General features: G+C 24.1%; 1 protein-coding gene across 1 annotated transcript in view; it reads left to right on the plus strand.

The window, feature by feature from the left end:
* The window catches only part of LOC136978856 (uncharacterized), a 131,460-nt gene that overhangs the window by 38,534 nt on the left and 75,480 nt on the right, over window positions 1-17,446 (plus strand). Inside the window, 17 exon segments of the mRNA XM_067274676.1 lie at window positions 1,544-1,687; window positions 1,769-1,953; window positions 3,468-3,613; window positions 3,692-3,825; window positions 6,816-7,007; window positions 7,796-8,010; window positions 10,533-10,771; window positions 10,843-10,976; window positions 11,055-11,252; window positions 11,358-11,566; window positions 11,666-11,802; window positions 13,823-13,971; window positions 14,051-14,209; window positions 14,731-14,918; window positions 15,568-15,704; window positions 16,457-16,587; window positions 16,689-16,874. Of these exon segments, the coding sequence (XP_067130777.1) occupies window positions 1,544-1,687; window positions 1,769-1,953; window positions 3,468-3,613; window positions 3,692-3,825; window positions 6,816-7,007; window positions 7,796-8,010; window positions 10,533-10,771; window positions 10,843-10,976; window positions 11,055-11,252; window positions 11,358-11,566; window positions 11,666-11,802; window positions 13,823-13,971; window positions 14,051-14,209; window positions 14,731-14,918; window positions 15,568-15,704; window positions 16,457-16,587; window positions 16,689-16,874 (2,883 nt within the window).

The raw sequence follows: 17,446 nt of genomic DNA on the forward strand, positions 1-17,446 counted from the left end.
ACAGTATATTTATTTATTAAGCATTTTTATTTATCTAATTTTACATATTGTAAATCATATCTTGTTTACATTAATAAATATAAATATTTGTTAATATAGAATACAATAAATTTATGGAATTAAAACTTATTCTAGTGGATGTTGAAATTATGCTCAGAAATATTTTATAATTAAATTTTTCATTTTATCTCAAAAATTGCATTCAATATGTGGATCGTGGATTGTAATTCTGTCACATATACATCTTGAATATATTTTTAACTTGATCTGTTGAAGACTTGTTATGATTCCAAAATTTGTTACACCTTTATTACAATTATTATTATAATTGTAAAGTCAAGCTAAAATGTCACCTTTTCTTTATTTGTACAGTTACCAGAGTTTTGATTGATAGAATTGTACAATGAACATATATAATTTTATTCTATGAATTTTATAGATTTTCGGATATAACAGATATACTTAAAATTCACAAAAAAATAGAAAAAAACTAAAATAAATTAAAAATGCCTTCACATTTTGTACCTTTCCACATCTCAGGAAAACAACAAAGTTTGATGGTAGATTTATCTTTATCCTGAAGCTCTCATCTGCCTCAATATGCAAAACCTGTTTTAAAAATATTCTCTCGGCTGTGGCACAATTTTAAGAAATAGGTTGTTGATAAAGAATCCAGGACAATAAGATACTTAAAATTTACAAAAATAAAAGAAACAATAAATTCAATTAAAAGTTATTATATTTTATCTCTTTTGGATCCTTTTATCCCTTTATCTTGAAGATGAGAGCCTCAAGATAAAGGTTGACTCTGCTGTGAGATTTTATTGTGTTTTTCTGAAGTCTGAAAATGGACAAAATTTTTTCAGCAATAACTGATATAGTTGTGTTATCTTAGTGTTAAGAAAAGCATAAAAGATAATAATCTGAAAACAACAACACAAAAAACCGGGTTGTGTTAAATAACGTACTCCAAGAACCTATGTCCGGTGTAACAAAAAAAAACAAAAAAAAAAGTTCACCACAAACGTTTTCGAACTGCTATGAGTTCTTCCTCAAGTGTAAAACCTTTAGTGTAACCAAGTGTAAAGGTTTTACACTTGAGGAAGAACTCACAGCAGTTCAAAAACGTTTGTGGTGAACTTTTATTTTTGTTTTTGTCACACCAAATATAGGTTCTCGGAGTACATTAAATAATAATCTGTATTGGCAATTAAAAAATGAATAATTGTAATCATTGTATCTGTTTATTTATAAAGAATAAATTTTTGTTTTATGATTTTACAATGTAGAATAGTTTTAAAGTATTATGTAATAGAGAAAAATTATAATATTTAAAAAATTTATTAAAACATCTTTTTAAAAAGTTGGACATTTTTATTTTTTTGTTTTGTCAAAAATAAAAAATTGTCAATGATTTATTAGTCAATTCACAGAATAAATAATAATTATATTTAAAATTATAAGTTTGTATATAAAATTTAAGAAAATTTAACATGATATTTATAGTTACAATTTGAAAGTAATTTTTTAAAATTTATTTTAGGCAGCAACTGTTTTGAATGTAAAGAATTGGCCAGATATATTTTGTGATACAAACAAATTTTCTTCAATATTTATTTTAAAAGATATTGAGGAAGAACCATTACAGAATTTTGCTTGTGAATTTTTTACTAGACATTTTGAAGTAGTAAGTATAGTATTTTAATCATATTTATTAAATTATTTTTACATGCAACAGTTTTTTTTATAAAACGTTATTATTTTATAGATAAGCCATTTGAAAGAATCTGCAACTGATGAACCTATAAAATGGAGAACATTAATAGATAAGTCAGCTACTCTTTGGAAATATAAAAATGGAACGCAGCTATACAGTTATAGGTGGAAACGTTTGATAAATGCTTACAAATCTTTCAGCAGAAAAATATGGATTGACTCTAATTTAAACAAAAGGTATGTGATCTCATTTAGTTCTCATGTCATCTCAATAATCATTCAATTCAATATAGTGTTCAAGAATTTTTAATAACACATTTAAATAATGAAGCATTTCAAAGTAATTTCAACTTTTATTGTATTTGTGTCCACTTTGAACATTCTTGTGAACTTGGACAAGTCCTACTTCACAAGAACATCCAAAGTGGACACAAGTATAATATATGTAATTAAGGACAAGAAGCATGTATCAACAATCAAAGTAATTTTAACTTTGTTTTTATGTTTTACTTTTTTTTAAAATTTTAAAATTAATAAAATGACTTTGATTAAATAAGATTAAATTGGATTTGAACAGATTATATAACAATTACTTAAACATGAACTGAAATAAACAAAAAATTTAAATAAGTTCTGGATATTTAAAAGTTGGGTCTTCTGTTTATGTTCATTTATCTGGTTTTTTCCTGTTTTGTATAAATAAATAAGTAATGAAAAATATTGTTAATATTTAAGTATAAATTTGTTAATTTTTGAATCATTTTTAGTTCATCTTAATTATTATTATCATCATCATTATTTTTCATCTTAATTAATTTTAATTTTTAATTATTTTCTTCTTAATTTGTACATATATTTATTTATTCATAAGTAGCTGAAACTGAAGTTTTTGAAATAAATTTGAAAATTTACTTTTTTCATTAGATACATTTAATTTATCAAATTATTATGTTTTGCAGAATTTTGTGGATTAAAAGGGCTAATTTTTATGCTTTTCAATTTTCATATTTAAAAAAAATAGATAAGACAAATTTATTGTATAGTAACATAAGTTATATATCACTTCCTTCCATAGTACAGTTAGCAACTTCTTCCACATCTTTCCACATGAAATAATGAAATAATCCTTAGTGTCAAAGTATTGGAAACACAACATTTCTTGAAATAGTGCTGCACAGCTTTTTCTGTGATTTTATCCAAATAGTTATGCTGTTACTGTAATAGACTAAGGAGATCGAGTGAAGTTGACCTCTTAAATACTTACTATTATGAATATTAGTCTAATAAAATCATTAAGATGATGCAACAGAATTAGTGACTTAATACAGAATAAGATGCATGACACTAGAGGTAACTAATTATGATGTATTACCTCGAATCTAAGATACATTCTATTTTCAGTGCTGCTAAAATGTGAAAAAAATGTCTTACATTTAAGTAAATACAGTAAATCAAATTTTATTGCTAATCTTTTTAAATCTGGTATATGATAATCGTCATGTAAAAAAAGTAAAGTTAGACCTCATATTTTAAATTTTATTAGAAGAATTAAGTAAATTTAAACAATTCATTTAAATGCAAGGCAGGAGAACCAATGAAAAAATATTACATAGATTCAATAAGAATGTTGCAAAGGCTAACAATAATTAATACATTTTTTATTTATATTGAGAATAATTTAATATTTATATTGATATTTTAATATCTTAAATTTTCTGCAAAATATATTTAATAAAATCATATATTTATAGGATATCATTTATATTTTTAACCTTGAATGGATTTGGACAGTATGTTAAGATTGCTAAAGTTCCATATTGGCAGGATATGCTAGCTATCTTTTATTCAGCAGACCAAGTAATTCAATTAATCAACAATCAAATGAAATCAGTTTTAAGTAAGTAAATATTTTTTTTTAATAATTAACAATTTAATAATTTTTAGAGATTTTATATATATTTTGAAAATTGTTTAGGTAACAATTCTTTACAAGCATCACATCTTTCTCTCAATCTTCCATCTTTAAAGGATGTTGTTTCAAAAATTATTCCTGCACTCCCTGATGCATTTGTTGCATTTGGAAATCTTCTTACAAATGATCTTAAAAATGTAAGTATGGTTGCTTCTGTTTTATATATTTTTTGTTTTTTCCATTTAGTTTAACTTTTTAGTGGTAGAAGGAACTTGATAGTAACTTTGATAATGAATTCTACTAATGTTTTATTTGAAGTTTAAAAGGAACAGATTCTGAAAAAATAGTCTAGCCCTTTCAAACTTATGTTTATCATCAGAAACAAGCAATAAAATAAATATCTTTACCATACTAACATAACTAATATGTTGTCATATAAGCATACTAAGCCAAAAGGAATATGACTTAAACAAATTAATTAACAAAAATTTGTTGGAAACAACATATGATTAAAAAAATGATAAGCTAGTTTAATATTAGAGATTTACAAAATACTCTAATTGGACCAATAAGCTTATCTTAAAGTCTTATCTCATTTTTGAAATGATCTGTTAACAAGAATTGAGGAGGTAGAGTCATATTTATATTTTGTTGTAAACATTTTCCATAAATCTAGACAGATTCTAGCATTTTCATATTATTTTTTTAATTGATTTTTTCAAGAACTTGCACTTTAGCCCGAGCATGGTCACATTATTATTCATTTCTTTTCTTGTATAAATTTATTACTAATCTTTCCTCTTCTACTGTTTATTCTTTTCATTATTAATATTTGTCACAATAAAATCAATGGACAAGTATGAGATGGATTTTTGTAAGATTTCATTAATTTTTGTCTATATCCCAATACACTCATGACTTTGAATACACAGAAATATAATTTTCAGCTTCATATGATCAGCAAGAAATAATTTATACTTGAATAAGTACATAGCATCATAAAATTTATAAATTTACATTCTTTATCATAAATTGTTGTTTTCTTTATTTTTTCTCTGTTTATAAACAATTATTTGTTAATAATTGTTTATGAATAGGTAAATAATTTATAAATGTATGTATGATATCAAAATATAAAATTCCTGCAATAAGAACATCATTGTCAATGGCATGCATAGCTCTAATAATTTGGTGGTACCACCTTAATAATTATAAAATAATCATGCCTACAATACTGTAATTGTTTCCTAATGCCATTAAATTGTGTAAATGTTAATTCATGAGTTTTTAAACTTTTAGTGGTTTTATTAGATCGTTTGAATCTTTTTTCTATGCATGCTTGATCTATATAATCTTTTGCTGTTGCATCATTAGCATAAAAAAATTACAATAGAAACAAAAAAATGCATCTTTTGAAAAAGTTTCTATTGTAATTATACAGTAGAGCATCGATTATCCAACTTAATTGGGGACTGGGGTTGGTCAGATAACTGAAAAGTATGAAAAAATACATTATTAGTATAGTGTATTAGGCCTGGTTTAAATACTTGCCTCCCTTTTATGATCGAGCCAGTGCTGCCAGCTAAAACATGCAAAAATTTAACAAAAATAATATTAAAGTAGCCAAGACATAACCAAATATTGTAGCGCCACATCACTAGTGGACATTTGAATTTGCCGACTAGAACGCGGTCGGTTAATCGGGGGTCGGATAAACGATGCTCTACTGTATTTATATTTATTGTAGCAATTGGATTGGAAGCTACTTTGCCTCTTTTCAATTAGTCTTATCAAATTCTTTTAGTATAGGCTGAGAAGGTTCTCTAGAAACTTTGCCCAATGTTCTAGTCTATTTTTTAGAATAAGGAAAACAGGATCATCATAGAGAACATTCTTTTGAACTGAATGTCTGCTGATGGAATGTCAAAGTATTATTACTACTCATACTTTTTAACATGTCATTTTTTTAGCTCAGCACTATGACTTTCATTTTTCACATGTTATTTTGGTTGAATTGGCTCAGATTCCGTACATTCACTTGTATTCATGATTGCACTACCATTCTGTAGTTTTAAACACACCACTTAATGATCCTTCTTGTGTTGATAGAAATAACCAAACATCAATAAATGAAAAAGGGTACAAATATTAATTTATACACCTAAGAAAATAATATTTGGCAATTGATATGACGAAGTTTAAATAGTACTGAAGTACAATGCAATATTGTAAATCAGAATACAGTGAACTTAGTTCTACATCATGTGACATCTGAGCGTGAAGACATAATTTGATAAATAATCTCGATGATTAATGTTAAGAGATGAATCAAGATCAAACTGCTCATGGTGTTTATTTCAGTTTCAGTAGTATTCAGTGCTGAAGATACTGGAACTTTGTAGAATGTTCAATAGTGGCCATACATTATGATTGATTGGAAGAATGATTTGTAATGTGTGAAAAATTTTCTCATTGGATGATAAGATTGAAGAACACCATCAAAGGAGTGTTATAAAGAAATTTCCAGTATTTTTTTGGTGTTACAGCAGTCTATGCCACATATAATCCTTTTAAATGGAGAAATTCAATGTAATTCTACTTGTAATCTTATTTTTTTAATTGCAGATTATGAACAAAATACATAGAAATATTTTTAGATTATGAATAGCACAAACAAACATGCAATATTCCAGGTCTTTTGTCCATATTAATACAAATTAAAATTCAAAATTTAGAACTTTTCACAAAAAAAAAAAAATCCTTTTATTTTCTATCGTACATATTATTTTGTTATATTCCTGTCTCAAATAAAAATGCATATTAGAGAAAACTGAAATAGTCAGAAAAGAATTTTACAGATAGAATTCAAATACTACTCAAACAGTCATTTTCTTCTTAAAGCAATTTACTAGATGATTTGTAAAGCCATGGCACCACTGGCAATCAACCATGCACATTCCTTTGGTCATTTTGTTTAAAATTACCTATTCAAAAGAATTCTAAGCTCCTTACTGCATATTATTCATTAAAAGCATCAAAACTTTTAATGAATTTCAATAAATATTTCTCTATAAATCTGTATGTTGAATTTTTGTTTTATTTCCTGTAATTTTTAGAAATGATAATTTATATTTTAATTTAAAAGAACTAACAATACTGAAATATTTTATTAATTACAATTCTTTAGATTTTACACAGAGTAGAAAAACTGCCATATCCTCTTAGTAAACTCCCATGTGAAGAGGGAAGCATAACTGACATAATTGAATTTAAAGATAAATTGAAAATTCAAAATATTGAAAAGAATGTTTGTTCATATGGACCTTTTATCACTCAGGAAATTATTACAGAACCAACAATTTCATCAATTATGATTGCTGTAAGTGTTATTAAATAATTTTACATTTGTAATATAATATTTTCTTTTATTTTTAAGAAAAAATAATATCCTTTTATTTAATATTCAGTTGGGCTGCAATTTTCAAATTGCAGATTTGTATATTCCCACTGTTGTCCATCTCTCTGTGTGTTCATCCTCTATTAAGCTCAAGAATAGTTAGTTAGATAAACATTGAGACTAGATATAGAAAGTTTAGATGCCAGATGCCCCAATTATAGATGCCAGATGTCCAAATATATGAACTTCTGATCTGGATTGAAAGTCACATCATTTTAATTCAAAATTTTAACTTTACTATATAGAGTTATAAACTTGGTATAGAATTGATCCTTATGATAAACTGAGATCAGTAATATATACACAATCCTCTAAGGTGTACAATATTTATGTGATCTCACATTTTCTATGATAAAAGTCACGTGAAAAATGTCAACATAAAGAAAAAGTAATCAGAGTTTCAGATTCAATGTAAAACATATATTTTTAAAATTAAAATTAGTTTTAACACTGTATTTTATAATACGATTAAAAATTTCAGCCCGCATTATGATGATATCACAATAAGTAATTATGATTTATAATTGAAAATAAATATTTATTTTAACAATATCATTGTTCATTTTTACATGTTATCATCTATGAATTTATGTATAATTAATAATACAATTTAATGAATTGTAATACAGCTAATAAGTATTTAAGTTTACATAATGTTATTAAAAAATAAATTTAAAAAGTTTTATTTATTCTTTAATATTTTATTTTAGATTCAGAATGCATCGCATGGCAAAGAAATTAAATTCAATTGGACTAAAGCTGGTGAGCATGTAATTCAGGCAATTGAAAATTCTAAACAACTTTCTAAATTCAATGGATCCATTTTTCCTGATGTTTCAAAATTTGATGAATCTAAAATGAAAATTGCTATTGATGAAGTAAAAAAAATGCTTACAAAAATTACTGATGAAAGAAAGGCCTTCAGGTAAGATTTTTTAATATATTTATTTAGTATAGAAGAAACCATTCCATGTCCAGACAGTTTTTGGTTTACAACCATTTCATGTGAATTGAGGCTGTACAGAACAAGTTTAATTATACATAGTCATAGCACTCTCCATTGCTCAACTTTTGAAGTTACCATATCATCAGTATCAAAAATCAATTTTTCAAAAAACTTTTCAAAAATGGCAAATTGTCTAATCATGGAACATGATGATACACACACACTGACATTCCACTATCAGACATAAAGATTTTAGTCCAAATATCATATACATTTGTAAAAAGTTTAAAACTTATCATTCTTAAATTTAAATAATCACAAAATGACTTCAGAATCAAAAAAGTGACATTTGACAATATAAAAGTTTTGGATATCTAATATCTACTTTTCACTTAAAAACATAAGGTGCACATGCTAATAATAAAATGCTTTAATTTTTGACAACATTGGCATAACCATCAAAAGAGATAATAAATAAGATTGCTGGCACTTCATAATGCTACAGATATTAGTGGTGACATTTTGGAAAATATTTCATTTATTTAAATTAATATTAATTTTAATCTATGTTCGTAAATACCTATGAATACTTTTTCCTTGCAAGATATGTGTGAACAGATTCATCTTGTATTTCTACTCAAGCAATACTTTGGCAATGACATTTTGAAGCTAACTACTTTGCTAGAAAACTTTATTAATGATGTAAATGCAGCATGTAATGATTAAGTTTTCAAAAGGTACAATGCTGAAGCAAACTTGTTGTAACATAAACAAATTCTGTTCAACCAGTGAGCACATTTCCACTACTGGATGCATCTGGTTGTAGAAATGGAGCATTTTTTATTGTGTGAGTAATAGCAATGAAACTTATGATTTGACAACAGTGTGTTAGGAACCTATATGCCCTTTAATAGACATATTTCTTCACATCTCAACTAGAATGCTGCAAAATATGCTGACTGAGAATATTACAAGTGTTGCCTGAAGAAGTTAAACAAGACCCCTGAAATTGATTTACTGCTTTCTCTGTTCACGTGATTGCCTTCATCTTGCTAAAGTTTATACCACAGATTCAGTACATGGATGCCATTTAGAACTAACTCAGGAAGTCTCTTGACAAGATAGCATTGTGAAACTTAAATTATCTGTTAGTGGAACTGTCTGAACATAGAAAGGTCTCCCTTACACAAATTTTTTAAATTTCTATATAATGAGTTTTGTATTAAAATTAGTTGAAGTAAGTAACATTACTTTGAGTATTAATGCAATGACAAGAAAAATAAAATTATACTTCTAATTGTATTAAATTGTCAGAATCAATTTTAATTTTAAAAAAATAGTTTAAAGATAAAATATATCTTATTAATTCTAAATAAGATATTTTCTATGTAATTTTTCATAAATAGCTATTTTTTCCATAAAGCTATATTGGTTTCACTCATTCATTGATTTACCCCACATTGACTAGAAATGTTTGACATGAAAAGTTTGAATAAAAGCAGATTTCTTACATAAAAATGAAATGAAAAGGGAACATAAACTTAGTTACCAGAAAACTCTGAAATCTCGAGAGTAAAATATTTTATACACTATGAAGTATCAAAATTCAACTCTCAACTTTTTATAGAATGTTATGATATCTGAGCATATAATCAATTAATTGCCATCTATCTATTTTTAAATTCATTTATTATTATTAATTTGCTCTGTATTATTTTAACTTACAATTTGTTTTATCATTAATTACTCTTTATTAAATTTTTAAAATATTATTTATAATTATTTAGTCAATATAAATAAAATGAACATTGTTTATATAAATAATTATTATAAATTGAATGAACATTACAACATGATATAAAATGTTAGGATTAGGCCATAAAAGGCAGTCAGAGGTAGTTTAATGATTATATAATATATGAATGAATTTTTATCAAAATTGGCAAATCAATATTATGTATACACAAAGTAAATAATATGGAAATTTTCTTGCACATAAAATGATATTTTATTTATTTATTTTTTTACTGTAAATGTTTTCAAAAAATAATTAATAATATTTAACATGGTAATTATATATTACAGATCAATAGTTTAAAAAAACAAAAACAGAAGCAGTTAAATGGCAAATAGGTTATGAAAGAACTATGTTATTTTTGACTTCAAATTGTATGGATTTCAGTTCTTACACAATATATTAGTATATTTTTATCTGTTTTTTTTTTATCTTTCCTAAAATTATTCTAACCTAATTTATTTCACTTCATTAAACATTATATGAACTTTTAAGATTAAACAATCAATTTTTTAAAACTAAAGTATCTATATAGAAAATTAAATTATCTGAGACTATCTTTGATCTTCAACCACACACACAGTTTAATGGATTAAAAGTAGTTGTAATAAAAATTATTAAAAGAATTGACAAAATAAACGTTTTTGTATTAAAGTAATGAATAAATGCTTTAATTAATTTAATCTATCTAATTAATCTTTTTCAGGTTTTCTAGTCAAATATTAGACTCATTAATTTCATACACTGAAAATTTATTATCTGGTGGAAATCAAACTGCACTAGCTAAAAAAAATGCAAATTGTCCAAAAGGAAATTGTAATAAAGACAAAAATTTAATTTCTTGGGAAAATAAATTTGGATTTAGAAAATCTAAATTTAAAAAAATTATTAAATCACTGGAAATAGTAACTAAAGATATTTCTGATATTTTAAGCAGAACTTCAGGTAAGACATTTCAAGTAAATTTTATACCAATTTTGAAATTATTCAAGCATAAAATATTTCTTTATTATTAGGATCAGAAGAAATTTCTGTATATAATATTTTCAATGGTACTATTATTAGCGATGCACTGAATGTCTTGAAAGAGGTACCAGATGCTTTGCAAATGATTGTTGAAGCAATTTTTAAACCTCAGTTTTCTACAAAAGTATGCATTAAATAATTTTGTTACTTTAATTTTGTTAACTAATTTAAATTAATATTATTCATTTTTTTTTTTTTTTAGATTTCTAAACTCGTAAAAATGAATATTAATGATTTTTGCTCTGATAAAGTTTTATTTTTGGATATATTTGGCAATACAGAGGAAACAATACACATAGCCAAAGATTTTCATGAGAAATTATGCCATTTAATTTTTAAATTTCATAGAAACATGTCTGCAGAAGTTTTTTTTAAAAATTTTATTGATCTTCCAAAATTGGTAAGGCATTAAAAATTTTGTAATTTTTTAAAATTTTTATTTAATTTCATTAATAATTTATTAAAAATTGACTTACAATTTAATAATTATTTGCATCTTTAACAGAAAAACTTATGGATAAACCCTATAAATGATACAGAAAAAGTTCAGTTTAGAAATATTGTTGATTCACTTATAAATATTATGGATAGCATAAAATATTTAAAGAAACATAAAGTTTTGTCAGGATTAGAAGATAACTTCCTAAGCCAGTTAAAATGGGAAGATCTAGGAGCATTTATTAATGAAAAATTGCAAGAAGCTGGATCCAAAAAGTATGCAATTTTTTCATGATTAAAGCTTTTAGGAATTTTATATTTCTTTAATACTTTTATATTCTAATTTTAAATAAAAATTAATGAATTTAATTTCAGATTTACTTTACTTTTGCAACATACTTCTAAATCATTGATGAAAGCAGATGTGCAAAGTAATCATACTTTATCAGATAAACTTGGTTTAATTGCTATATATTTTGAAAAAGTAAATGGAGTTTTCCTAAAAGTTAAAGGTAAAATTAATTCATGTATTATAATAAAGAAACATTTAATTTGTTACTATATTATTATTCAATAATTAAAATTTCTAATTTATGCATTACTATTTTCTTAAACAAATTACATGGACAGTAAAATAAATGTTAGTAATTTATTTAATTTAATGAAATTTTGTTTTTTTTTTGATATATTTTAAAAACTAAAAACAATTTGTGCTGTTGTCAAAACAATTGTAAATCATTTATTGCCACTTTGCACATTTGTAAAAATGAGACTAATAATTACAGATAGTAATGCTAGTTTCATACAGTTTCTGATTCGATGTAAAATAATTAAAGGTTTATTTTTTTGATCAGCTAACAAAACAGCCTTTGCCCTTATTCCAACACATGACTTCCAATGGTCATTTATTATTATCAGACATCATTGAAATGTTAATCAAGACTTTCTATTGTACAGTGAGTGCACATTCAAAGTAAAAAAATTGTGAATCTCAACATTCTTTATACAAGATGATGAAGAAATTGATTGTGTTAATACAAGAAAGACTCTGGCTTTATATTAAAGTGAAAAAGATTATTCAGATATTTATTAATTCATAATTATTGATTATTGTACCATATACAGGTAAAATGGGTTTGAAAATTTCCATATTTGTTTGATTTTCATTTCTTATTTTAATCCAGTTTTTCTGCTCTTTCTCTTCTTTCGTAAAATCTCAACATAATTTTTCAATAATGAATTAAGAAACACATTTTCTTAGAGAAATTGTTTTGAAAATGTTTGCATGTGTTTAGTTTACCTATATTTCCTTATTCCAATGATATTCATACAATGTGAAAGTCACAATGATATTGTGTTTGATTTGGTGTTTAACTGTACATTCTGATTTAATGAATAATTATCTGTTATAATTGATAGTTATCATTGGCGATAGTGTTAAACTAGCATGATAAAAATTATTATTAATTAATGTTGAAGCAGATTTCTTAATGGTTTTTGAGTTCAATAGCAAATTTAGACATGTAATTCCAATTTTTGAAAATACATGCTCAATGAGAATGTGTATTTAATAAATACAATAAGAAAAATTCTAAAACAAAATTCACAAGTCTAGTTTCAATGGTTATTTTTAAATTTCATCTTTTACATGACATTATGTATTTAGATCATATTTTCTTTCTGATAGTTTCTTTTTCACTATTTTATCATTTTAGCTACTACAGGGTATCCATTGCATAACAAGGGTTTGCTTAATGCGGGATTTGATTAACGTTACAATAAATTAAACAAATATTATCAGTTGACTTTTGCTTTATTAATATTTAACATGAAAGCAATGTTTCATTGATTGCAACTCTTCTACTATTCTGAAACACTGCTTTCAGCATTCTAACAATTTGAAACACACTTGTTACCTATAAATGCAATGATGTTAATAAAGCAAAGGTCATATGATTTATTTATTTATTGAATAATATTTGATAGATTATTAAGACATAGCCTAAATATCTTATTTGTAATATTAGTAACAACACGATACTGTTTTGAAACGGTATAGACACATCTTGTTGCAACATCATGCGTGTTCTGTTTTTCTGAAATGAATGTGTATATATATATATATATATATATACACATTCATTTCAGAAAAACAGAACACGCATGATGTTGCAACAAGATGTGTCTATACCGTTTCAAAACAGTATCGTGTTGTTACTAATATTACAAATAAGATATTTAGGCTATGTCTTAATAATCTATCAAATATTATTCAATAAATAAATAAATCATATGACCTTTGCTTTATTAACATCATTGCATTAAGAAAGTTCATATAATTAAAAATAATAATAATAAATGGACACACACACACACACACACACACACACACATATATATATATATATATATATGTGTGTGTGTGTGTGTGTGTGTGTGTGTGTGTCCATTTATTATTATTATTTTTTAATTATATGAACTTTCTTTAGATTAATATTTTTAATATACAGTATAACTATTTTTTTATTACAGAATTAACACTATTTAATAATGCAAATATCACACTATCGGATTTATTTTTGGAAACTCCTGAATTAGAAGAGATCTTAATATGGTTTGAAAATTATTTACTTCCTGGTTTGGAAAGTACTTTTCATACACTATATAAGGATAAAGAAAAAGTGAGTAATATAATATAAAAACACTTGAATTTATCATATTTCTATTTAATAAGTTACTATTAAAATTTTGTATTTTCAGATTGTAAATCTTTTGTCTAATTTTAATTTTAACTTATGCAACAATACAGTCATGACATATTTAATTCCATTACCTAATAACAGTAATGAAAATTTACTGGAAGAAGGAAAACAGAAATTATGTGATATTAATATTCCAATGATTTCAGAACAGTGGAAGGTAAATAAAATTATTTTTGATAAAAATCAATTAATTATACAAATTTTTACTGTGAATGAAATTAACTAATTATATACGTTAATATATATAATATATTTAAATATTTTCTTAAATAAAAGTAAAGATACTGTTAGAATAAGAATTAATAATATCTAATTAGTGACTTGAAGAAAAATTATTACTTAGTTTTACATTTTAGCAAAAATTAAAAATAAAATAAATCTAATAGGAATTTATAAATAATTTAAATAAATAATTTTTAATTTTTTGATGATCTTTTAATTAAAATTTTTTGTAAAATTTAAATGTTTTTTATAATTTGTTTTGGAATTATTTGTTAATTGTTATTGATAATGATTTCTGTTTATATACCTTACTTTTGAATAACTAATTAATTAAAAAATTATGCTAAAATTAATTTTAAAATAACTTTTTTAGTCATAAATAATAAAATAAAATAGTTCTTAATATTATTAAATTTTGATTGTTTATATATCATAAGAAAGTTTTTTATCTAATAGGATTCTCTAATTAATGCCACACCAGAAGTTAAAGTGAATAACTTCTTAACTCAATTAGGTTCATTTCTTGACAACATAATGTTTATGGTGACATATCGTCCTCAGATTGAAATAAATTCACCATTATTTAATTCTACAACATGGGGTGAAATTATTGAAAGAGTGTCAACAAGTTTAGATAAATTAATGTAAGTAATAAATAATAGTTATAAAAATATATTGAAGATTATTTTGAATTCAATTTTTTAATTTATGTAAATGTGCATAAATATGTTGTTACATTAATAATGAGATAAGCAATATCGCCAGTATTCACATTTACAAAAAGGAATTTTTACTCTAGGTAATTAAATTTCAAAAATATATAATACCTTAATTATGGTATTTTGAAGTATATGAGAGTTTGCTGATAGAGATTGATAATTTACTATGATTAATAAGCTTAACAAATAACTGAATTTGATAATTTATAATTAATAATCAATATAAAGTATGAAATTACACAAACCCATCAAAATCTGCTCATGACTTTTTTCTTCCGACTTTGGCTGATCGCCCATGCCGTTTCACAAACTGGCTGGCCAAATCCCAAAATCACGAAAAGATCAGACATTGGCCAGTCAATTTATAGCGACATTGGTCTTTTCTTGATTTGGCCAGACACTTTCCACTTTGGCCAATTTTGGGCTTTGGCTGTAGCATATATAAATCTGATAAACAATTTTAATTAATGATCAAACTTTATCAGCTTATTTTATTTATTTTAAAAAATTTTATAAAATTTTTAATTATTACAATGCAATCTAAATTGTAGTTAACAATTTTGTTATTTTATAGCAGTCCTGACATGAAATTTGGAAAAGATAAATATATTACCTTAATTCAAAAATTTCTCGAGCATGGAAATTGGAATATTTCCAAAACTGTAGATGATATAATTATTTCAATGACTTGCACACTGAAATTAGTTAAAGGTAATTTTAATTATTTGTTTTATCATTTATTTATTATACATAATTTATATTTATTTTATAAATGTTATGTATATATGAAAGATTATATATAATAACCCACAAAAAATTCTTGGCTTAATTGTTTTATTTATTATATTAGTTTTCAGATGTTTAAAAGATATAATGTGGACAATATAGAGTAATTAATTTAATAAGGAAAAGACAAATCTCATCAGATAATTTCAAGCTTGTTATTTTTTTAATAGGATATGAAATATTATTAATAGAGAGCAGTAAACTTTATGTATAAATTTATTTTCAATATTATGGTGTATTGTTGAATATTATAAATTCAACTTTATTATAGCTGATGTTGAAAATTTCATTTTGCAATATGGTTTTGACAATTTATAGTTAATCTCTCTCTATATAGATAAATCACTTCTAAATAATAATGCTGATTAATTAATTAACATACTGTTATATAATAAATTATATGATTTTGTTATGTAATTATTTTTTTCTATTATGAATTTAGCTCACTATAAGTCAAAAGTAATTTCTTACACATTGCATGGAAGTATATGAGAATTTAAGTGATAATTTCTACTGATAATTTCTTTGTATATAAAATTTTGAAAATGTAATTCAATAATTAAGAATTTTTCACTTACAAAGTTTTGATGTGACTTTTTCTATAATAATTAATTTACATTTATAAATTTGTATACTTATTTAATTTATAAATGTTTTATTTTTGATTTCAAAAATAGATGGAGTGACTTGGGAAAATGTGTATGAATTATATTCAGAAAATGAACCAGTCGTTACAATTTTAAATATCATGAATAGTAGCATCGATTTAGCTCAGATGATATTGGATACTCTTCAAGAACCTACAAAAGTAATATTTAATTTCCAACTTAATTAAACAACTTAATTTGAAACTTAATTAATTTTATATAGAAAAAATTCAGTGATTACATAAATTTATTTTTTATTTAGTTATCAGCAATAGCAAACCAGTTTATTTATCCAGAAAACAGAAAAGAAAATTTTTGTTCAGTGAAGAAAGAAAAGTGGAATGAATATTTTAAATTGTCTTCAAATAATAATAAGGTTTTCTTATATCTACAAAGTGTAATTTGCAATAAAACGTTTGATTTTGGTGTCACAAAATGTTTTTCAAAAGTACGTTTATCATTGTAAAAGTTAATCTGATTGTTTAATTATTCAAAAATTTAAATATTTTACTTATAAGTTTCAATTTGTTACACTCTTATTTATTATAAAATTAATAAAACTATATTTTTAAGTCATCAATTTTAGCATAACAATGTTTATTTCAATGAAATATTAGCTATTGAAATGTGTAAAAATAATTTTTACCTTGAAGTACTTAGCAATTATAGATATTCATTATTGTTATACTACTATATTTGAATATGTGAGTCATTTTGTACGAACTGTTTTGGATTTTTTTCTTAGTTTTCTTTTCAATAATATTGTAAGCAGTTGATATATACTGATCCCCATGTTCGTGAATAATTGGGACCAAGTAACCCTTCATGAACATCAAATTCTTGAATTTTGAGTTCTATTTTCAATGTTAAATTTGTAATTCATTTTAACACTTTATATCAATGGTGGTAAAATTGAGGCTCATGAGTCTCATGTGGTTCTTCCAGATTCTTATTGTGGCTCTCTTATATTTATACAATTTCTGTTTATAAACTTTGTACATACTACTTACACATGTAATA

The sequence above is a fragment of the Centruroides vittatus genome, unplaced genomic scaffold (assembly GCF_030686945.1).
Source record: "Centruroides vittatus isolate TY-2023 unplaced genomic scaffold, ASM3068694v2 contig_559, whole genome shotgun sequence".
NCBI classification, from domain to species: domain Eukaryota; kingdom Metazoa; phylum Arthropoda; class Arachnida; order Scorpiones; family Buthidae; genus Centruroides; species Centruroides vittatus.